This window comes from Poecilia reticulata, linkage group LG10 (genome assembly GCF_000633615.1).
Source record: "Poecilia reticulata strain Guanapo linkage group LG10, Guppy_female_1.0+MT, whole genome shotgun sequence".
NCBI classification, from domain to species: Eukaryota; Metazoa; Chordata; class Actinopteri; order Cyprinodontiformes; family Poeciliidae; genus Poecilia; species Poecilia reticulata.
In genome coordinates, this window is record NC_024340.1 from 13,851,864 (window position 1) to 13,875,970 (window position 24,107).

The 24,107-nt window shown below is 37.0% G+C and overlaps 2 protein-coding genes across 3 annotated transcripts in view; one reads left to right on the forward strand and one right to left on the reverse strand.

Annotated features, from left to right (window-relative positions):
• The window catches only part of slc36a1 (solute carrier family 36 member 1), a 39,953-nt gene extending 20,396 nt beyond the window's left edge, over nucleotides 1–19,557 (reverse strand). Inside the window, exons 1-11 of the mRNA XM_008420844.2 lie at nucleotides 19,355–19,557; nucleotides 16,181–16,318; nucleotides 14,005–14,119; nucleotides 13,829–13,919; nucleotides 11,431–11,519; nucleotides 10,255–10,344; nucleotides 9,492–9,576; nucleotides 8,036–8,263; nucleotides 4,766–4,864; nucleotides 1,969–2,135; nucleotides 886–1,055 (exon numbers count right to left, since the gene is read on the reverse strand). Of these exons, the coding sequence (XP_008419066.1) occupies nucleotides 886–1,055; nucleotides 1,969–2,135; nucleotides 4,766–4,864; nucleotides 8,036–8,263; nucleotides 9,492–9,576; nucleotides 10,255–10,344; nucleotides 11,431–11,519; nucleotides 13,829–13,919; nucleotides 14,005–14,119; nucleotides 16,181–16,217 (1,171 nt within the window). The 5' untranslated portion in view covers nucleotides 16,218–16,318; nucleotides 19,355–19,557. The remainder of the gene's footprint in view (nucleotides 1–885; nucleotides 1,056–1,968; nucleotides 2,136–4,765; nucleotides 4,865–8,035; nucleotides 8,264–9,491; nucleotides 9,577–10,254; nucleotides 10,345–11,430; nucleotides 11,520–13,828; nucleotides 13,920–14,004; nucleotides 14,120–16,180; nucleotides 16,319–19,354) is intronic.
• A 641-nt stretch (nucleotides 19,558–20,198) lies between these two features.
• Nucleotides 20,199–23,610, forward strand: atox1 (antioxidant 1 copper chaperone). Of its 2 annotated transcripts, none has more exons than XM_008420843.2 (4): nucleotides 20,199–20,359; nucleotides 21,040–21,115; nucleotides 22,430–22,556; nucleotides 22,777–23,610. In XM_008420843.2, exons 1-3 carry the CDS (start codon nucleotides 20,354–20,356, stop codon nucleotides 22,552–22,554), a joined length of 207 nt encoding a protein of 68 aa, XP_008419065.1. In that variant the 5' UTR covers nucleotides 20,199–20,353; the 3' UTR covers nucleotides 22,555–22,556; nucleotides 22,777–23,610. The 2 variants fall into 2 exon arrangements, with proteins under 2 accessions (XP_008419065.1, XP_008419064.1); XM_008420842.2 differs by having other exon boundaries at nucleotides 20,201–20,359; nucleotides 22,430–22,580.
• Nucleotides 23,611–24,107: the final 497 nt, after the last annotated feature.

Consider the following 24,107-nt stretch of genomic DNA (forward strand, 5'->3'; position numbering starts at 1 on the left):
TTCAACACTTTGAGGTGTTCATCACAGACATCAGCTTTGTTTGCCGAGTAAAACAGAATGCTGACGGTCTTTGCTCCAATTTGGTTTAAATAAACCTAATGAAAAAAAAATCCAACAACAGGAATAAAGAGAAAACTGCCTCAGAGGTAGTAAGAGAAAGTAAGCATGATTCAATGTTCTTGAGTGAAATACAGACACTGAACATGATTGAGCCTTTTGCAAGGCACCGTACTTCAATAAAAAGTTCTCCATTAAAATATGAAACTATTCAGACTGATGAGTGGAATCAGACTGTGACTTTGTAGATTGATTATTGTGGCAGTAACAGTAACAACTTGTAAGAACTTGTCATAAATGTCTTGTAAGCAGCTCAAAGTGACTGTTGGCTTCTTTTATGAAAATAAAAACGTATTCTTAATCATTTAAATATTAAAATAGTCATTTTAAAATGCAAAATATGGCTTTCAGAAAGGAGTGCACCGACTGCAGTTTCCTGGCTGATTGCCGATCACTGATCTTTAAAAAGCCTGTTTTGGCCCATAGCAGTTTTTTTTTTTTTTTTGCTATTGTTGTCTGAAATGTTGCTAAATATAGCAAGAAAGTTGCTAAGTTGGCAACAGTGAGGTAAATATTGTTAACTGCAAACAAATAAACATGACCTGGTGGGCTGGAATGTCAGTCAAACAGGGAGAGCAGTAGAGGACAGTGGTTGATTTTTAGACCTTTGCTGAGGTAGAAAAGAGTGGGGGATAAGAGCAGGTTCATATGCAAGTATTGGTCAATCACAATCCCAAAAATGAGGGAATCATCTCTGATAAACAAATCTGTGCACCCTTACAGATGAAATGCTGGTAAAAATTAAGAATAAAATAACAGAATTCCTACATGTGATGATGACCAGAAGGGTGCGGAGAAGAAGATCGACCGGCTTCTGCCATCTCTCCGACACGCGGGCCAAAACCTGCGGGATGAGGATTTCTGCAGGAACGTAGAACTGCAGGGCGAAAGTGATGAATATGCCGAAACAATACAGGAGTTTTACTGCCTGGTACGTCCTGCAAGCAGACAGAAAATCAGCACAAATGTTACCACAAAAACCTCAATTTCCCTTAAAAATAACAACATACAAAATAAAAGTTAGAAACTCTATGATGTGTAGTTTTCATAAACATCACTTGGTCTCTGCTTTCCATTTGAGACAGATGCTGCTAATTACAATCTTTGAGTTTTCAACCTCATTGAACAGCCAATCTATTCCACTAAAACGCAACATCAGTCCAGCCACAAAAGCCACTTCAATGGGCGTCGCTCTCCTGCAGCTGTGATGATAGCAACAAGTAATGAGTAAACAAATTCTGTCTGAGACTTCGGTTCCACTTTCGTTACTGCGGGCACGCTTCCATCAGAGGGAACCAGACTGATGGCCAGAAAAATGACACCTTTGTTTCTGAAATGCTGATTATCCAGCTAACTTTATTTATAATTACCGAGGGTTTCTCATTAACTTTTACGTCGGTCTGTGCTGAACTTTGGGGAAAATAAAAGTTTCAAGTAAAACTTTGTTTTATGCCACAGAAGAAGCTTCAGTGTTGCCATTACAGCCAGAATAATTTACTCCCCTGGCAGGGTGGAGGGGCTTTACGGGCATCTCTGATCAGAGATCTGTCTAAAGTTAAAATGACACCCGGTTGTACAAACTGTGTTGACATATTCCCATCACCTTATTTATTTTATCTAGGCACATCACTAAAAGCAAATTCTCCGGGTTAAACAAGGTCAGCATTCCCAAAGTAAAGACCTACAAAGCAATTTGTGTTATGTTAATGCAAAATGTTTCCTCTCTTAAACTAAACAAACATTTCATAACATATTAGACTCTGTTCAAAACTGCGGATCGGATATTTTACTGCAGATAAAAGGAAAAGAGCAGCACATCCTTTAAGTTCTCAAAACTTCTTGTTATCTTACCAGCAGTTGGGCAGGTTTAAAGTGATGCTGCCGCCGATGTGCTCTCCAAAGCACATGTACCCGATGGTGCCGAGGCTGATGTAGAGGAACGTGACGATGCCCATACCCAGATACAAAACCTGGGTGAATTTCTGCGGCCGCTGCATTTTGTTTTCCAGAGGGAGGACCTTCCAACGCACAAAGACACAAACAAGGCAGGAGAATGAAAAAGATGGCTCAGCAGGTGAAAACCCAGTGAACATGTTTTTGAAGTCTGCTTAGAATCAGTTACTCTTTCAAAAAGTCTCTTGTTCTCAGGCTGTGAGCTCTTGATTTGGGCATCTGGACATTGAAGGAAAGCCCAAATTTGCCCATGGCTCCATTTCATGGCATTCAACATGTTCAAAAGCATTATATTTATCCCTTCATGCTGTGCTGGTGACAAGTAAAACAAATGAAGGTTTTGTTTTCTTTTCCACGGCTCCCACAGAGACCTATGTGACCAGCAGGCTTTCCAAAGAACAGATACAAACATGTGGGCCTGTGATCTTGTCCTCTAGATATTTTTGCCAGGATCACATCCAATTAAAATCCCAAACAAGAATCTAACACACGTGGACACACCACATGCCTGTGTATATGAGCAAAATCAGGGTTACTTATAGTCACCATGAACAAAGAAAGTCCACTATGTTTCAACCGTCAGTATTTGGGCATCAGGACATAATGATTAGGCATCAGGTTCTAGGATTATTTTTGTGGTTGTGGTTTACGTAAAGAGCAACATTTTTCTGTCTCTCTATCAGTGGACCATGTTGTGTGATCCCAGTAGCTCCAGTTGTAGGGGCCGTTTTCACACTGGAAATAGTCAAATGAGCGTAGCAAACAGCACCGAGGAGTCATTCTGCTCAGTGAAAACGAGGCATTAATGTCTCACCGCAGACCTTCAACCTGATTGACATGCACACTTTAACTAACTCGTTTGTTTGGGCTGTTGGTCCCATTGACGGGCCAATCTTCACTTGGACTGATAATTTTGTACTTTGACTCTAGAATACAAGGCAGTGCAAGGTTAATTTCATGACTGCCAAATCCTCACAATATCTGATAAATAAGATTTACCATAAATAAGACTGATCAAATATTTATCTTATTATCAAGTCTTATTTGTTTTTTGGAATTATGATCAGGCATCTTCACTTCGGCCCCATCTGGACAATGGAAATGGTTCCAAAAGTCCTGCTGCTAAGGGAGATGCAACTTTGAAAACCCATATTTGTTTTAGAGGGAGGTTCAATTAAATTATATTTTTTTTAAATCCCACTGTTTAAAGTTGCATTTGAACCATAACAAATGGAACATATTTTATGTGTAATGATGATTTTTAACAATGAGAAAATACAATGTCTGGCACTGGTTTTCACAACTGTTGACTATATGATGCATTTATTATGTTTTCATAATACTTTGAACTGCATTGTTACTGAAATACAAATAAACCTGATTTAACATTAACTTTAACATTCAACATTTTAATAAAGGTTTGTAGCATCTAAGATGGAGTTATTGGGCTTTTTGGCCATTTCTTTGAGCATTGACGTTGGGGTAAATTTGCAGCCTAATATTAGAACTATTACATATTTTTTTCAACTTGAGAATAAATCTTTCTCTCCATAAAGTCTTGGATTTGAAATAGCTTATAAATATCATCATAAACCTCTCCAAAGTCAATGCTGATATCTTTCCTCCTTGGCATTCTGCTTTAATCAAGATGTTTCCACTGAACGCATTAAATCAGCACCACATGGTTGTTACTTTCCCTCTTTGAACCATTTGTGTTTGTGATTATTGGTGTTTTTGTATACTTGAGGTCAGAATAAATGATTTCAGAACCTGATAAAACCAAACCCATTTTTGTGCCCATCTACAAAATATGTGCAAACCAAAAGAGCTCTTTGTACAAATTGTTCTGACAAGCAAATAGAAACTGTGTGCAGGAAGTCTCACAACATCTACCTGAATGAACGTAGAGTAAACGCTCCTCACCTTTTTGTAAATTTATTTTAACTACAGTCAGGTGAAAAAGCTGTGCGCAACGTGCAATTACTTATTAACGGACTCTTGAAGGCTGGACATAAATGTGATGCAACAGTTGAAACATGACAGAAAAGGAATGCTGCTGAACGCAAAGGATGACGAAGGAATAACAATCTGGTTTCAAAATGTCACAGAGCACTAAGAAGTGTTTAAATCCTGAGGTTTTAGTTTTCTGGATACAAATAAGCATTTTAAATGCTTTTATGGACTGATCAGGCATATCATTAATATTTGTAGTTCTATTGGCGTCAAAGTGTGACAAATGGAATATTCTGAAACTTTCAATCAGAACCAGCATAACCTTGTTTAGCAATCTGAGCTGCAGTTTTGTCTGTACAGGTGTAAACCAGGAAAAGGGTGGAGTTCATGTTCTGACCCAGTTACCTTCAGATCCCAATCTGGACCCTTTCATTCTCACACAAATTCTTACATTTGATTATGTCTTCCTGCTTTTAACACATAAACTTTAACACGCAATCTCCATTAGTTGTGTATAGAAAAAAGCAGCGTTGTTCACATGTCACTACTCACAATGTTACTCTGGTTGGTATATTTCTCATCATAAAACTGCACTTTGAATAAAAAAAAACACTATTTTTCTAATTCCTGTGTTTCGAACAGATGATACTATAGATAAATAATAGATATATTCCATTAAATAGCTGAAGCAGATAAAAATTTGAAGTATTTCTCATCATTCTTTCACTACTTGGTCACTTACCACGCCGATCCCTTCAAAGGCAAAGATGGCCGTCCCAAAAAACAGAGGGTAGTCCTTGGCTCTGCCGACCTTTGGTAGATCAATAGGAAACTTGATGTTCTGAAAGAAAGATTAACGGTTTACTTCAGGCATGTCCGGATATTTGATATCATCTTTCAAAGGCTTTCTGAATGCTAATAAGTGATTCATTACGGCTAAATGCCAGACAACTGTTTCATATCTACCCAAATCAAATCTGCAGTCAAGGGGTCCTCTCCGCAGATTACCGGCAGTCACGTTAAAATAAGACCTTGTGCAAGGTGGACGCCCCACCTTATGCCTGCTGAACTCATTTGCTGGCTGAAGCCTGCAAATTACCTTTGCTTGTAGCAATTATTTAACACAATTACTCTGCTCTGTTCGCAGCAGCAGGTAAAAAAAAGAAAAGAAAAGAACCTGGATAATATATGAGGAACTCTTATTACTTGTTAAGAAAGTCAACATGCAGGGAGAATGACAGATGATGCCAGCTATTAAACATGTTCTCAGTCAGTAAAGGACAATCTTGCATTGAAAGTAGGGCAGAAAGAGGAATCGTGTTAATAATGGTGAACAGATTATTGGAATAATCATAAACTAACTTAGCAAATCAATTAATTGTTAACTGCATAGTGTATACACCCAAAAAAGACATTTTGCAGTAACTAAGTCTAAACTGTGCAAAAAAGATACAATTTGCATTTAAGATAAAAAGAAAATCATTTGTCTGTAAATATGTTCGACCCAGAACTCCTCAAGTGGCATAGTTTTAGCTTCACCTAGTTTAAATTCTGTATATAAAAAAAAAAAAAATTATTATGCACCAATTATTAATTGGTTAATCAAAAAAAAAAATAACAGCAGATTAGCCTTGCAATGTATCAATTGATTTTCACAAGTTGATGTCAGAAGTGTTTTTTTTTAGCTGCTTTTACTACGAATGATAAAGCCTACATTAAGGTTATGCTACGCTGTTGCATTTCTGGCAAAAAATTTATACATTTTCAAAAATAACTGAAATATCTATTTGTATCTTTTAATGTATTTTTAATCTTGCATAAAAAATATTTAAGTGGTTACATGAAAAAAAAAATCTTCAGAATGTGCCAATTTCTTTATCCCAATAATTGATTATTAATTGTTAAAATAATCTATAGATTAATTGATAATCATCAACAATGATTAGTTGCATAAGTCCCGTTATCCAGCAACTCTGATCTCAGTTGAGTTAAACCTCCTCAAATGACTGAACATTGATTTATCATTTCATATTTATATCATTAAATACAAAATAGGGAAGGTTCTTCAGTGTAACAAGGACATGTCAACAAATTTGAACTATAAAGAAGTCAAAATGAGCAACTGAGAAAGTAAACGTAAAACTTCTTGTAGTCAATGTCCTTCAGTTTTGCTGAACTTTGTTGATGCAGATCCAGCTTATGGGTCACATATCTCAGTCCCAAATCTTTGTGAGGTTTCTGATGCAAGAAATTGCTTCGTTTCAAGGCAAGGCCATTCCTCGGCGAACACGAGTGCTATATATCTGCAAAGCACAGAAGCAGGCTGATGAAATGGTCGAAGGCCAGGAAACATGTAATCTGGAGACTCTTGTCTTCACTGGTTGTTCTGTTATTCAAAACAAGCTCAAAATCCAATTGGCTTAGTAACCACAAAGCCGGACAGCCGGGAGACGGAAAACTGGGAGTTTATTGCGTTCGGATGGAAAGTTTAATGAACAAAAGTTCGAGCTGAAGTATTGATTCTAATGTAATCACAAAAATATTGATCTTTTTTTCCTATAGGCTAAAAGATGAGTCATATTATCGCACACAGACTACCGTACTATTGCATCGGCACCAGCAGAGTGAAAAAAATCCACGTTCCCCTACACCGACAAACTTAATGACATTCTCATTGATCTGGATATATCTTGCTGTTTCGGAATCAAGATATTAAACCGCTGCAATATTTACTTTGTGGCTTTTCCCCAAAGAAAGTTAGGTTGTTAGGTTTAATTTGAATGAAACTGAAAGAGAACAGAAAGAGGGAAGTTTTAATGGTTAATGGTGGATCCAGATTTTAGGGGGGGTTCTAATAACCAGAGGATAGTTTTAAGTAAACAAACATAACATGAGCAGTTGAGAGATGTACAATAATTATTTTGAGACCTTCAGAATAAGAATGAAAACAAAACTGAACAAAATGTCCTTCAAACCAGCAGTCGATACTTTCCTGCGACTTGACTGAAAAAAGCATTTCGAGATAGATGATAAAAGTTTATGTGCTTAGAGCACATCAGTTTGCCTCATAATGGACTAAAACATTCTCATCATCTGGGAATATTTTCAGACTCTCTAAATTAGCTTAGATTTGAGGTTTTTTAACGTCTGGAAAAGTAAAATAATGATTTAATTGATAAGGAGGCAAGCTGAACAGGCATATTTCCTCCTTAAGCATGTTGAATAACTGAATTATCCAGATTTTTACAGACTTTAACCTTTTTTAATCATCTTACTTTCATGGTCATAAAAGCAAATATATGCTGGAGGTTAAAAGGAAAGTGAATCTTGTATCCAACAGAAAATAAAAAGTTTAAAACCCACCGGTTTGCATCAAAAGGTTGGTCGGGAAAAAATGGAAATTTTCAGTTTTGATGCCTCTTATGAACAATAAAAGTTTTGATGCCTCTTATGAACAATAAAACATAAAAAAAATCTAATTTTATCATCTGGTCTGCTAACAGCAAAGGGAAAATCAAGAGGAAACTCAAATAAAACATTTTATTTAAAATAGTCATTTGAATTTTCCTTCTAATCGAGCTTAAAGGTCTTTGGGGACAAATTGCATTAGATAATGAATGAGTTTAATCTACAGCTCTTATTTTTAAGACTAGTTATTTAAATCTAAACAGACCCAATCAAGTCCATTCCGAAGCAGATGGATGGAGGACATCTGGGTCCTGCGAGAGTCCTGAAAGGATTTATCTTCCAGCAGAACCTCCACTGATCCTCATGACTCAAGGGAATGCATATACCAGAAACCCAAAATGAGGCCAAGATATGCAAATCCTGGCATCACAGCGGCAACACAACTGCACCGCCTGCACAGATGAGTCAGTGTGAGCATTTTCTGCCACACGCCGTTTCAAACTAAGATTGATTTGTTTGTCTTCCACATGCGTAAACATAACCCAGAGAGACAGGTTGCAATAAAGATTACATGAATCATATAAAAGATAAATGAGGTGGTTACCATGAGGGAGTAGACGTAGATCAGAACCAGACTCAGGGTCATGACCACGTTTGCAAGGAGAGAAAAGGGAGCCAAGAACTTCAGGTTGGGGGTGAAAACCAGGAGGATGAAGAAGGGCAGGAAGAAGAGCATGTAGATCCGGGAGTCAAAACTGGGAACCAGGACATCCGTCTGGTTGGTGTGGTTCACCTGGCAGCTGAAGGTGGTGGCATTGGCTGCTTCCACAACCTGGAAAAAAACAAGAAGTGATTAAAAAAAACGAGTTAAAAAAAAGTATTTTATACAAAAAAAGTCAAAAAGCAGAACCATGTTAAACCAGGAACAAATAATTGTACTTTTCTCCCAAAGAAATACAGAAAAAAAAGTCCAAAGAAAAACTACAAAGCCTGAAGTACTATTGATGAATAACACTTTGACAAAAATATAAGCTGCATTGTATGTCTTCTACAGGAGAAGAATGGTACCTCTCAAAGACAATTAACGAAATGATGCTACCCTCTAGTGGTGAGAAAATGCACAACAAGAATTAAACACCACGCTTCTTCATCAGAAACATCAGCGGTTATAAAACTGAAACATTTTTCACTAGTTCCTAAAGATTTTAAGGCAAATAAAATGATCAAGCATTGATTTCTAAAGGCTGTTAAAAAATTTCAGACAAATAATTGATTTGTAGTGGAAAAGTTCAGAAGTCAAAGGTGAACTCATTCCTGTGACATCACAGCGACCATATTTCATCACACGCTTTTGAGAAAAGGAGGAAAAAAACTGAAGTTTTCTTGATAACATTCAGATTTTCCTCAACTGAGTGTTAACCCCTTAACAACCAGGATGAAATCTAAACATGTGAGCAGGAAAATGGGCACACATTGAGATGTTTTATAATGTTTTCTACTGATGAGGACAATGTAATGCTTTTTGTTAAAGCTAAAGGGGTAAATATTACATGAATGAGTGAGAGTGTGAGGATATTTGTAATCATTATTATTTTATAATGCAAAATCTGAACATCCTTTGTAACCTGAAGAGGAATTCAAACAGCATTTCCTGGGTTTTTCCACCTCGTCCTGCTGTTAAGGCAAAACCAAACGCTGGCACTGACCTTCTAACTTGTATCTGTATGACCTTTGAATGATAGGATCTGCAAACAGATCCTTTCAAAACTGTGTAAACTTCCCTTCCAAGTAAAGGTGTCTTTGTTTGACCTGAGAGAACCTAAAGCTGATGATCTGAGTAAAGAGATCCAGTTCTGTATGTCTACATTTCTGCTCTTTCTAATGCAGCAGTTCAGGTGGTTTAATATCAGCGGACAAGGTGACCTGAAATGTCACACCGACAGGGCAAATATTATCCTCAAATATTCTCAAGTGGGACCAGCAGTAAAGACAGTTCTGAATGTAAAAGCGGGTGGTGTAAGGCGTGTGTGTGTGTGTGTGTGTGTGTGAGCGGAGGGAACCTGCTTGACGTTGTCACTGAGGAAGACGAAGTAGACACAGCAGAAGCCGATCTGAGTGATGATGAGGAACAAGTTCACCGTCCGACTGAGAAACAAGAGACAGAGGAGGAGCACACAGTCACATGTCAGCCGTTATTTACCAAGTTTAAAGCTTTCGCAACTTTAGATTATCTTCATTGTTTTGCTTGGACTAACTAAATTTTGTTTGTTAAATTTGTTTTGCTCTTTAAAAAAACCACACAAGGACAATAACTACAATATTTTTTGCAAAAAACACTTTAAAACTACAAATAAATTTCAGGATAAGATTTTGCTGAAGACAATCAAAATAATAAGTAGTGTAATAAGGTATTCTAATTTTTCTAGTAGCATGAACTACCACTTCTTTTCTGTTTTCAATAAAAGCAATTATATTTATATCATGTTCAACATTTTGTTACAAATTTTATACTTAAATACCATGAAACCATAGTAATTCTCCTCAGGTTTATGCCTAAAACAGATCACTTTTATTAAACAGATCACTTTTATTACGCGTTGATAAATAAACCCTAGATTTTAGAAGGGAGTAGAAGAGTGTCTGCGTTCTTTTCAACATCTGCTTATTTCATTTTTTAAAAAATTGTAAATTTTCACTGACTTTAATCAAAGTTTTCTGATGAGAAAGAACATTCATTTTTTGTGTAATAGGAAAACGTTGCCTGGGATATTCCTGGGTTTGAGTAAAGACATCAACATCGTAACTGTTTGTTTTTCCTCTCACCTTCCCCATCGTGAATGCCTCCTCAGCCACGACACGTTTTCCATCCCGTACTGCATCACCTCTCCGTAGGTCATAGATGGTTGGTTCATCCTACGAAAAACAGCAAATGGAGCAAGAAAGTGAAAACTAAATGTAGAAAATGTTGCTCTGTAGCTGAAAAGTACGGAACAATTGGCAGGAAATGAACCCAATAATACAGCACAGCTTTAAATGAAGGCTTGGGAAGAAACAATAAACCAAGAAATGAAAACCACTGGACGAATACTTTTTCCACCTATATAAAGGTAAATATTTAAACATACAATGCAGTGTTTGTGTTTGTTTTTCTATGAGAGGAAGTGATGACTCTGCATTAAAGCAAACAGAAAAGTCAAGTTTCCCTGAACGTAGTTGTTGCGCAATTTCAGACTGATACAGAAGCATTTCCTGACTTCCTTTTAGACTTCCTAGAAGACTGTCTTCATTCATGCTTCTGATCCGGTTAATCTCCTTTAACCCGAGTGGCGGGGATACAGGAGATCTTTGTATGAACTCAGCAAAGGTGGACAGATGGAGCATGGGCTGCAGCTTGCAAACTAGTGAAGACACAACAACAGCTCACTAACATACAGAACCCCCAGGGACTTAATGGTTCAGCGGCAAGGAATGTTAAAAACAGCAGCAGCACAACTCCCAGCTTCTGATTAGTCGAGCTGATTACATTCAGCGTATGCATGGTGTTTGGGATTTGTCTGGCAGCGTTGACGAAAGTGTGAGAACACACACGACGAGCTGCCAAAGGGCTCCTGATTACTGAGCAGAAAATAGAGACCTACTGGAAAGTAATCTGTCAACGGGATCTGGCAAAACACACAATGAGCCAAACAAGTTTCCTGAACCGAGCGATTGATACAGACAGGAAATGCATCTTTAGGTTTCAGTTACAGTGACCAGAAAGTTAAATAAACACAATCTAAACAGAGAAAAAGTTGCTTTCTGAGTAGAGCATGGAACGCAAACATCATTTTAAGGTGTGAACATATTTAATTAAGTGGAATCATTTATGGGGTTAAATTAATTGCGTCTGATCTCCACCCTCCTGTGTGAAACCTGACACAAGCAAATGTTTAACATAAGCCCACTTTAAATGCCAGTACTTGACTTTTAACCCGTGGCTGAAATATAGTGTTTACTTACTTTGCGCTGAGGTGATGAGAACATTTCACCAGGAGCTTCATGCAGTGGACTGCAATGATTCCCATAACCAGGAGACTGATGGGTCCAAGCTGGAAACAAGAAGACCGAGCTGGATAAATAATCTAGGTTTCTGCAGGTTTCACCAATTCAAATTTAAGACGTTTTAAGACTACTATTAATTTGACTTATACCTCTACAGAAACGTTTAAACAATGTCCAGCTAACAGTCAATAGATTTACACTTACCCATGATAGACGCAAAAAAGTTAACTATCTAGCTAGTTTTTGCTAGCAGTGAGTTAGTGATACCCTCAAATGTTTGGAGTCACAGAATGAAATGATGTCTGAATGCAACTCAAACGTTTGACTGACAGAAAAGTCCAGTGAGAAAGAAAAAAATACATAGAATATACAAGAATAAATAGTTCTGTCAAAACAAAATTTAGGACCAATGATTAATGAATTAAAGGCCAACTTACCTTTTTATTTACAAACTTATTAATTTTTAAGGATGAGCAGACAAACTGAATAACAAGTGTTATAATTAAATAAATAACCAAATAACAAATAGTAATGTGTTTGGACATGGAGAGAACCCACCAATCCATAGAGAGAACATCCAAACTCCATGCAAAAAGAACCCAGACTAGGATTCTTGTAGCACTTAACTTGCAGCAAGAACCTACTTGCTGTAAGTTAAGTGATGCTCAGAGCCCTAAACTGTAAACACAAGTTTAAATGTGTAGTTCTAAAATCTAAACAAAACTTAACATTAAGCAAAGCCTATGTGGAAACCATTCAGTGTTTCAAAAGCTCATGTTCTCAAGATGCAGACAGGAATTTAACAGACTTGAAATCTGGAGCACTGAAACATGATCAGTCCTGCTCAGCTTCATCTCATCTTCAACAAAGCCAGAACATGAGAAGTTTAGGCGTGGTTTATTTTAACAAGGAAGCCACACTGCTGTGCTTAAAAGCATACAAATGAGATAATTGAAGGGTAGAGTCAATATGCTCTGGGAACTTAACTCTACTGTTCTAATCAGTAATTAGTTCAGCATGCTATGTGACTGAACAAGTTTGAATTGTTAAAAACTTTTTTTTATACCACTTATTGTAGGAAAAGAGAAAAAGAGCTGCAATATTTTTCCTAGGAGCCAGAGATTTGTAGCAGGCAAACAATTATTCTCACTTTAACAGAAATAACAGGACAGATTAGGAGTGTGTGTCTATTAGTTTTTTCTGAGGCATTGTGACAATGACTCTATAAAAGTAGCTCATAGAGCTTTGAAACACAAAGCTCTGATATGAAAAATGTGCTATTTACATTCTGACAACCAAAACAAAAAAAGTTAATGGATAAAATAACACAATTAGCATTTACCCATACTGAAACAGCTTATGTGATCAAACACCACCAGGACTAAACAAATATACAGCATTATGACTACTGACAGGTGAAGAGAATAAGACTCTTCTCTTGTTCCTGTTGAGAAGCAGGACAAATGTCAACAACATTTTGCCCTCAGAAACAAAATGCTTGAAGCATTAAAAAAAATTGTATAATATCAGTCTGTAATAATTCGTACCAAAATACATAAATGGGGGTGTGCTGTGGTGGCGCAGGGGTTAAGCACAATCCACATATGGAGGCCTTAGTCCTCGACGCAGCCGTCGCAGGCTCGATTCCCGGCCTTGTCGACCCTTGATCCATGTCTTCCCCTGTCTCTCATTACCACTTTCCTGTCAATTAACTATCAAATAAAGGCCACTAGAGCCAAAAAAATCTTTAAAAATAAATTCAAAAATGACTGCAAGGACTGGTACTTAACTCCCAACAATGAAGATACAATGTTCTAATTTAGTCTCTGTAAATTAAAACTAGATCCTGTGTTGCACTGAGAGATTATATTTAAAAGAGAAAACGAATCCCCTCTTTCACAACCGCATGAAGTTTCCATATAATTATTAGAAATTCAATGGCTATAAAAGAGAGCTGCTGGCATTTTTACAGTTTATTGAGCAAACCATGAATCGACTGACTGGCAAAAATAAACTTGCCACCAGTTCGATCTTATAAGAACAAAACTGAAAACTACTGTCTTGATTATCTTGATGTATGAAGTGACTTTCATATTCATCAGAACAACATGCAAATAGATTCCTCTTTAATTGTTGCACAATCAAGATTTCTTATTACATCGACCACAATTTGTCACTTTAATGCAACTTGTAGATGTTTTGTTTTGATACCAGGTGCCTATGAAAGTCTGCAAAGTGCCGCTGCTGCGTCTCTGTCTTTCATCCAGCTGAAAAGGACGTAAGCAGAATCTAATTTTTAAAGGCCAGGCCTCTGGTTTTACCTGGAACGATTGGACAGTAGCATCTTTGTGCTTACCACCAGTCCGGCGTTCTTCACAGCCAGAGGCAGGCCCAGCAGACCTGTACCGATGTTCCCCTTCAGAAGGTGGATCAGAGTCTGACAGAAACTGAAGAATGGCAGAAAAAAAAAACAGTTTAGAAGCTGTTCTGAGTGACAGTTCTGAGTGAACTGTTTGAATGCATTTCACTCACGAGGTTCCTGTTCTTCCCCCGATCCGCTCGTAGTTCCGCTGGGGTCTGGATGGCCCAGGAGGAGACGGACACAGAGCGTCCAGTTCTGACGGGTTCTGGTCAGAGAAGAGAGAACCTGCCACACAGAGGAAACGAGTGAAGAGAAAGACATTTACAGAAGACAATTAGAGCTCTAGAAAATAAATACATATTGAAATATTTGTCAACTTTATACTCATATACTTATGTATAAAGTCAACAGCACGTAACACAATTATATTTTTCTTTTTCTATTCTTAAATTACTCCCTTTTGCATGTAAACCACACAGTTTGTGCTGAGTGTGTGAAGCTAGAAAATAAGGTCCGAGTAAACATTTCCATCCACTCATGAGGGGAATGGATGTTATTAGTTTCAGGCTTTTAATTCTTTTTTATGATTAAATGATAACAGACATCAATCAATTTTAGTGAATGCTAAATACAGAAATTACAAGCACAAAATTAAATCTAATAGTTACTGACATGTTGCTAAGCAAGTTGATCACTTCTCCCAATAATTCATGACAATGATGGGGAGAATGTAAACTTTTGCACAAATCTTTATTGATCTTTAACAGAAATATATTCCATGTTTCTTCACATCTTTACATCCAACTGCGTCGAGGTCTTGCTTGCAGCATGAGCAGGTTCACCACAAACGACTCTTTCATATAAGAGAAGTCATGTGACAAACCTATTTACAGGAAATAATCCATTCTATTTACGGTTCACAAGACATCCCACACGAGCATTTCAATTGAAAAATGAAGATACGTTTAGACACTGAGCATGCAGAGGGAAAGAAATACAGACACATTCATTCTGCTGAAAGTTTATCACCTCATTTGTTTGATATCAGGTGTGCACCGAGGTCAGTGCTCATAAAAATAGATAAACTGAAACCTCATGACTTCATCAGAAACCAGTTTAATGCAGAGATTCCAGTCCTTTTGGAGAGCAGCTGACTCTAATGAACAAGGAACAGAAGACTTTTTTTTGGTCATGCAGAAAAGGAACAACGATAAGAAGCTCTGCAGCTGCAGACTGATGCATGCCTGCTGACATATTTTCAATAAAAACACCAGACGGGTCACCGCAGCAGCAGCAGCAGCAGCTAGACTCCAGAAAATCAGCACAGTTCATTAGCTACACTGGAACAAAGAATTTGTCATAACAGTATGAAGACGGACTTTAAAATGAAAGGGAGGTCCATCTTTAAAACATCCAACCAGACAGAAACTCTGTCACAACAAGAATAGTCAGTGGATAGTCAATGAGTAAATTAAGTTTGCTGGTGTATAAAAATTGTGTGAAGAACAAAAGCTGCATTTTAACTCAAAAGGTTTTGTGTTAAATGAATATAGACTGAAAAAGAAAGATTCTTTTTGGAGGCACTCTAATAAAAACATTTTAGGCCCAACTTCGCTATCAAACTGTTGTCTCATGTTACTCAGAAAAGTAAGACATGTTTTACTGAGAGATTTAATCCACAACACTGACCAGACGCCTAGTCTTTAATCATTAATAAACATGCACACCTAAAATGCTCCATTTGTCTCCGTCATTCTTATTGGTAATGACAAGCTAAAATTCTGAATATTTGTATTTATCACATTGGAGCATTGAAAAGCATATTTAATAATAAAAAATATTATGTGATGGGGAAGGCTAATAACTAGACTGTTCAACACACACTCACCAACACCCTCCACAAGACGTTAAGCCACAAAATGCCATTGCTAAAGAAGGTGTCTGTTCTCAAAGTGCTGTGTCACGGTATATTCAAGTAAGGTTAAGTGGAAGGAAAAAGTACGGTAAAATGGGTGAGCGACATGGACTTAGAATTTCATCCCGATATTTTGTGGTAGCATAGTATACTAAAAACTTTAGTTTCTTAAATGAATTATCGTATTGAAGATATTATAATTCACTGAGATACACAAGTAATAATGAAACAAACATTTGTGACTTCCTGCCGAAGAAGACACAAGCCAGCCAGGCCATCAGACCGATCTCATCAATGAAACAAAAGCTGCTTTGATGATTCAGTGGGATTACATGTAATCTGTCTGCGACCAAGTTCATTCTGTCTCCTACTGCAACAACAAAAAGAATATTTCACTTTCCAAGTTATGATATTGATTACATATTCCCTACCGTCTGCTCTGCCATCCACGTCGCTTGATGCCATCATGGTGGGTCGGGTGGCACTCGCGGGTGAACGGGTGTCGTTTCTCCCAGCCTCACGGATCCCGACGCAGCAAGGGTAAACGGCTCAGCATCGACAGCTTCTAACTGTGAAAACATGGCGATGATTAGATGCAGCAACTCCAGGAAAACACGAAGTAGTTCCAGCGCAAAAGCAGATTGTGTAAAATATTGCATTAATAACTGCATCTTAGATAAAATGCAAAAACAGTGGAGAAAGTATAAAAGTCCTACTTTTCCAAAGTCTATAAAATGCTAAAATTATTTACCATGAATTAAAAGAACTGCTTAATAATTACAACAAAGTTTCTGACAATTTGCTGACTTCTTCCTGTCAGAACTGAACATGTAAACAGAACGTGAGTGTGGACCTCACGTGCTTCTTTATGCTGTCGTCAGAATGCTGAGCTCAGCATCTGACCTGACCATGACGGTCCTTATTCTATATTTGAATGTTCCTGTGGAGAAAAAACTTGATGACTGAACAGAATGTGTCTGGAACAGAACAGACTCAATATATACTGCTCAAAAAAATAAAGGGAACACTTAAACAACACAATATAACTCCAAGTAAATCAAACTTCTGTGAAATCAAAYTRTYCACTTAGGAAGCAACACTGATTGACMMSRSGRRSSYYCSYSKKGTCAATCAGTGTTGCTTCCTAAGTGRACAGTTTGATTTCACAGAAGTTTGATTTACTTGGAGTTATATTGTGTTGTTTAAGTGTTCCCTTTATTTTTTTGAGCAGTGTATGTAAACAGAACATGAAAGGGGAAAAAAAACACCTGCACAGTAAATTACAACCTTTCACTATTTTTCTTGAAGCAGAGAAAAACAGTGAAATGCTAAGGAGGTATTGATCTCGGTAAATATAACACAAATTAACTTTTAACGATTTAAATATTCTACTGTTGTACTAAATTTCAATTATTTTTCATCTGCAGGTAAAATCAAAATAACCTGCACTTTTCCAGTTATCAAAGCACAATGAAAATATAAATATTCTGTGTTTTAGCATATTTTATGCTAAACTTTATTTTTTCTTTTTTGAATGGAAACGAAGCTTGCACCTGTTCAAGCAGGTCTAATATTTCTCACATTCTGGCCCAAATAGCAAGGAAAAATACCCGCCTACCAGGCACCAATTGCATTGAACTTTATCTGATCCACTGAAATGGAGCGCTAATCTCCAAGTGCCTCTCCCATCTTTAAAGCTCCTGCAGTCACTATCAGGGAGCATCCAGGCCAAATAAACCCAGATGTTATGCAAGACGAGCATAATGGATGGAAATTCAAACAAATCCCGTTTGGCATCTGCTGTGTGATTAAACAGGACTTTGTTTGAACATTTTGCTGTGCACCTGTCTGTTTATAGCTGCAAAAAACGACAAAAGCCAAAAGGTTTAGGAAACAACCTGTTTGCATATTTAGTGAGCAGAACCGTTAAGAAATCAGGAACAAACAGGAATTTTTAAACCACAACTTCCTGTGTAACAAAGCAGTATTTTCTAAGCTAAAGTCTAATACGGGAGTTCTTAAGTGTAACTTTTACATGCATCCCTTCTCCAACACACACATTAAACGAATGGCTGGTTAAAAGAGCTGAAGAACCTGCTGGTGAGGGAATTCAGTCACTTTGTGCTGGAAATAAGATGCAGTTAAAGTTGCAGAATAGTAACTGCCGAGGACTCTGGTGTGGCAAGACTGTGTGTGCATGACAGAATGTATAAAAACAGTCCAGCGTGAAAGAAAAATAAAATTACAAATTCCAGGGAGATGGAAATGTAGCGTTGAAACCTTTTTTATTTTTAAATGATTGTATTGATTTTAGAAAATTCCATAACCCAGGTTACAAGGGAAATACCATCAAATCGTTAATGAATGATAAAACAAATCTATGTTTTTAAATTCTCTCTATGTAGGCATTTCTCTTTAAAAACAATATACTGAAATTTTAAAAAGCAGCAGTTTCCAACCCCTACAATATTGCTTGTTCTTGATTACAAAAACAATTTTAGTTCTTGCTTACAAGAGCTAAATTTGTAAAAGCTTGTATACTTTTCTGATTGACAAAAAACTGTGGATTAAGTGGAAACTAAAAGAAGTGGTGGCAGAATCATGCTGTGTGGATGACATCCATTACTCGTGTTAAGGCAATGTTTGAAAAACTCCATTTGGGAAGCTAAACGCAGTATGTCTGCTACTTAGCACATTGCTTATTCTACATTTATGATTAGAATGAAAATAGAAATGACTAAATGGTATACATAACATTATAAAAATGATTAAATCATCAATGTTAAAGTGTTCTAGTAATAGGAATTGCTGTTTTTATTTTATAATAACAGTGATTTAATCATGTTGGACATTTTAATGTTGTTTAACGTTTTCCATGATACAGATTATTTTTATTGAAGATCATCTTGCTTTCAGAAAGTCACACCAGATCATGAGGCACGTACCTTGCGCTGGTGGATGTGTGCCTTAATCCTCGCAACAAGGGTGAAAACATTGATCTTTGCTGTCAAACTTCTCAAAATAAAAAGAGAAACTATATCCCAGTCTTAAATCAGATAACTGTTTAACCCTGATAAACTGTTTCAGATAACCCTGTCAGATTAGGGTGCGGCCAAACCACAGAAAGTTTAAGACTTGATTTCCAGTTGGAAGCATTTTCAAGTGAGAGTCGTTCTCCTTTCATGAGAGCAAGCAGACTTACAAGCTGCAGACCGTATGCAGATTAACACGGTAATCCTATCAATATTGCCGGTAATCTTTGGCCAGAAAGACGTGCAAGTTGTCAAAGCGGACATAAAGCTGATAACCGGGAAAACGATCAAGTGAATCGTGTTTTGAGACAACGAACTGCTCTGGGCTAAAGGTACCGGCCGGGATAATTCAAAAGCTAGGAAGTCGCCAGGGTGGGATGTTCACTTAAATATAAGATACACTGAATTCAGCTTCAGACGTTGTCACTTAATAAAACATCAAGAATGTAGAGTAAAGAGGGACTAAACTGGTGTACCGCAATCAGATCGCGTTAGCCAACATTAGCTGAAGGTTTCGATGCCATCTTTGTGTTCGTAAACAGCAGCTCGGGTCATCATAACACACCAGCTTACCTTAATGATATATCTCGGCCTCCGTCCCTCTGCTTTCCTGCTTCAGCCTTTATCTGGATGACCTGACCGCATGAGCTCCTACGCTCCTATCACTGTTGAAAAAGAGCGCTGGCCGAGGTGCTGCACACAGATTGAGACCTAAAACTCGGTTCTGATCAGCAAACCAGCGGTGAGGTCACATGACACGAGTCCCCGGCCGACGCAAACCGACTACGTTCGACGTTCTGTTTTCTCCCGTAAAATAAGGACGTTTTCGGTTTTTTATCAGTCATGCATGTGGGGGAAACGAAAATTATAACTATACTATTAGCAGATTTTGGCACTACTGGCTAAATAAATAAATGTTACAGAGTTTTGCACTGCTTTCATAATGTTTTTTTGTTGTTGTTTTTTATTATTGTAATATAATTTACAAAGCTTTTATTTTGAAAAACAAAAGCGGTTAGGATCAGCGCCATAGAGAGACACGGTTAGGATGATATGGTCAGTGAGAATTTAAAAACAATTTTCGGGCGAACCATTAACCCAAAGTGTCTAAAAGAAATAGGAGTTTAAGACCCTGATACAAGTTTTTAGAATTTTGCTCAGAAATGTTGGACAAATATTTATTTCTTTTATATAGCTGAATGGCTTCCGTAAAGTTTTTCAAAATAAAATGAAAACTTGGCAAACCGAAAGTGTATAGCTTTACGTCTTATTGTTTTATTTAATTTAACATGTTTTGCTTGAACTTCGTATGCCAATACGTAATATGCCAACATACATTTAATTTTTTTATAAGCAAACCAAAATTCTTCAGAGTACATTGTCTTTTATTACTTTACACCCTTTCAATACCGGATATCCTGTTATGCTGCTATACTTAGCTTGAAAGTGGTCAATCAGGCAGGTAGTATCCTTTTTTTTAGGTTCATGTAGTCTTTGGCGACATTTCCAAGTTGATAAAAACCAAAAACCCGGAGTTGGTCAGCTCGCTAAGTGCGACAGGTCACTGACAATATGACTGTGAGTTACTTTTAAGTAATTTCAGCTTGTTCCTGGACGTGTTTTAGCTTTAGTACGTGGCAAATGCTTTTAGTTTAGCCATCAACAAATTTAAGACTCCATACTTCCCTCAGCTGGGCCGTTATTAGTCACGGGTTATGTAACAGCCACTCTTTTAAAATAATAAGCCAGTTCGTTTAGCATGAAGAATGTTTAAGAATTGCCGTCATCACAACAGATGATATTCTGGGTTGTAGTTGATTTATATAAAGGGGAACAGGGTTGCTACAATGTCTAGGAATTTTGGGATTTAGCTGTAAATATGTTTATGTCAGGACTTGAAAACATTTGTATTTTTAGGCTTTGTTCTATTTTGCGTTGCTTCCTTGAGGAATGTCAGATTTTTCTCCCTCCAATTAGATAACTTTTAGTCTCCTTTCTTATAAAATGGTAACCATTTTTGTAATTAATCATTAACCTTTTTTTAAAGAACCACAAATGTACTTCTCAACAAATTAGAACAATATCAAAGAGTCAATATAATCCCTAAGTTCAAATGTACTTCAAATTTCCTTAACCTTTTGCTGAAAATTGCTACATTTCAATCATCTTAGATTGTTTTCTCAGACTTTATTGCAGTAGTTTTCTGTTCATCATGAAATTCTAAATTTACAGCTAAATAAATTCTCTGTCTGTCACAGAAGCACGAGTTTGAGGTGGACATGAACTGTGAAGGATGCTCTGGAGCCGTTACTAGAATCCTCAACAAGCTTGGAGGTAAGACCGACACATCTCTGTCATCTTCTGTTCCACTTTCATTTCTGGTTTCACTGAAAGCACTGGCAAAGCTTCACCTCTTATTCCTCATGATTGTTTTGTGGCACTCTTCCACTGCACAAAATGAACACGTTTACAAATAATATCAATGTTAAAAATGTGCAGGAAGTTTGTGTTTTACAGGAAATGAAAAGGAAGATAAAAAACTGATAACATAAAAAGACACAGAACTGGTTACAATAAAAGAAGAAACAAAAAAGACAGAGACAAGACAAAGCATTATTTCTGAACAGGGAATAGAGAAGAAAGTGTTAGGGATATGTTCTATGATTTACTTGTGTGAAAATAGAATTGCAATGGTTAGGCAGGATAACAATGATCAATGGACTAGTCAAAGTTTGGACTTAAATCTTAATTAAACGTTGTAGCATTAATCACAAGCCATTCATGCTTGAAAACTCTGCAATTAAAAATGATTCTGCAGACCAGATTGTGCCAAAGTTCCTTCATAGCAACATTAAAGATTCATTGAAAGTTGTTGCTCTCTTATGCTATATAAATTTTTTTTTTCTTATTTATTTTGTACAAATTAATTTTCACTTTGTCGTTAAACTGGATTTTTTTTTTTTGGTAAGGTTTTTTTGTCATAATATCCATATTTTGCTGATCATGACAGATTTGTAAAAGCAATAAAATGGTAAAACATCCATTATTGTGAATAATTCTTAGAAAAGCAAAACTTTTAATTGTCCCACATTGGGGAAATTCAGGCATACCCATGGTAAAGTACGTTTTAAAAGCACCGTGTGTCTAGATACTGAATTATATTTAGTTTTATGACAACTTGCAGTTCTGTGCAAACAAGTCCTAATTTGAGTTTTGTGAGAAGGTAATTCATATCGATGCAAGCCGGTCCTTAACACTGCATGCTGGGGACAGATCAAGAAATGCTTACAGGCAGCTTGTATCGCTTCCACTCGTGACTTCTTTGCTCCGAGTGTTGACTCAGCCGCTCGGTCACCTGATGCTGGAGAGCTTGTTTGTTTCACTTTTATTTGACTTGGTCATTAAATTGTTTAGAAGCCAAATTTCAGTTCCCTTTTTCTATTTTGTTCCAGTCCCACATGCTAAGCAGTGACTTTTCAACAAGATAAAAGAAAATCTATTCTTCAAATCCTCCTTCACAGTCATGTCAAAGAGGGCTGAAAAATCTTTCACTCATATTAGAAAGAGAAGCAGATATAAAGAGGAATTTCTGTTTGTCTCCAGTCAGTTTGAACAAACATTGTTTCTACTTCTGTTTTCGCCTCTCAGATGTTAAGTTTGAGATCGACCTGCCCAACAAGCTGGTTTGGATCGAGTCGGACAAGGATGTGGAAGTTCTCACGGAGACGCTGAAGAAATGTGGAAAGGAAGTCAAGTACAACGGCACTAAATGAAGGCGTCTGCTTCATATGTTTAACAGGTGACACTGTGCTGACAATAGAGTTAAAAGTCCATGTTCATGTTAATGATTTCTGTAAAGACCTTTAGCTTTTTCTTGGTGTATTTGTGAATTAAAACATAGTCTGAAAAAAATCTGCATACATTTAATGATTCTGAAACTGTTTTAACTGTATTCATTACTTAAAAGTGAAATGTTGAATTATGTTTTGTTTTAGGAAACCCTGCTGCTGCAAAGTAAAAAATTAAGCTAGACTTGAAGTTAATTACCAGGAGACCCCAAAGGTGGCACGCCTCATCAACCCATGTGCTTGGAAAAGATCTGGGAGCCAAACTCTCTCAGATTGAGGCCCCTCGTTTCAAGATGACATTTGACAAATCACTCTTGGTGGATGATGTTATCATGGATTTAGGTTTGGAAAACAGAAAAAAAACCTTCTAATGTCTGTCCTGGATTGACAGATTATTGGATGGTTTTGTGGTGGCATAAAATGTAGTATTTGAAATCCTGTTTGTTGTTCAATTTGCTATAATTTCTGCGTTGTGTTTTGGGCCTTAGTGCAAAAGCCAGAGTGGGACGCCCCCTGCAGTTTGGATGACTTTCAGTTGAAGCGTAAAGAGTGTCTGTTACTGTCTGTGGTGAACATCTTCTTAAACCTGCAAAACGATCCTGTTAGTCTTCCTTCAGAGCAGTTCAAGAACATTCCCTGTATCCGTTTCAATAAAATGAACTGTTCCCCCTTTTGCTTTTACATTGACTCAGTATTATTGACAGCAAATGTTATCCGACACTACTTCATGGACAATATCTATAGTTATAATTTGGGGTGTAAAGATAACCATGTTTTAAGGACTACCATGTTTTTACACTACAAATCATCAGACATCACATAAATCATAATTATGTAGATTTGATAACAGGCATATGTGTATTTTTACATATAGTTTGCTCTGGGTTTTATTTATGTTGCCACCTTCCTTCTCCTGGCATAAATTTGATTCTCAGAATGTCTTATTCACGCACAACTGAAATAAAATCAATTATGTGTCAAACCTGTCCGCATATTTTATTGGATCAATGCTAACCGCTATTCTCAGGCTTTTTCAGGACAGACATGTTGCCATTTACATACAGTTTGACTTGTTATAATTGTGTAATCTTTCATTATGTTTCCACTGAACCATACTTGGCAGGTTTCTTATTAAAACACTGTGAAATGAGCAATAAGACCATAAAGCTACAAACTAGATCCACTTTTTTTTCTGTTTCATTGAAATGAGAGATTTCATTTTCAGCTAATGTTAGAAATATTTTTGTCATACTGTAGTATGTGGTAAAGATATGAGATATGATGAGGTTTATGTTAGTCACTGTTGGTTCCAAGGTGAGAACAAAAAGGAGGAAATAGATAAATGCAGAATGTGTTGGAGATAAAAGTTCAATGTGACTAAACCCTCAGAAGGCAGTGAATTAGTCATTCATCTCAATTTGCATTTATTGGCCGCTGGTGATGGTCATATTTCTTTATGAGCTGAGCTTAATAAACCT

What these genes read in the sequence shown, in the direction of transcription:
- atox1 (XM_008420843.2), top strand. An exon ending in AATCCTCAACAAGCTTGGAG is followed by an intron (nt 21,116 to 22,429) that starts GTAAGACCGACA and finishes TTCGCCTCTCAG; the next exon opens with ATGTTAAGTTTGAGATCGAC.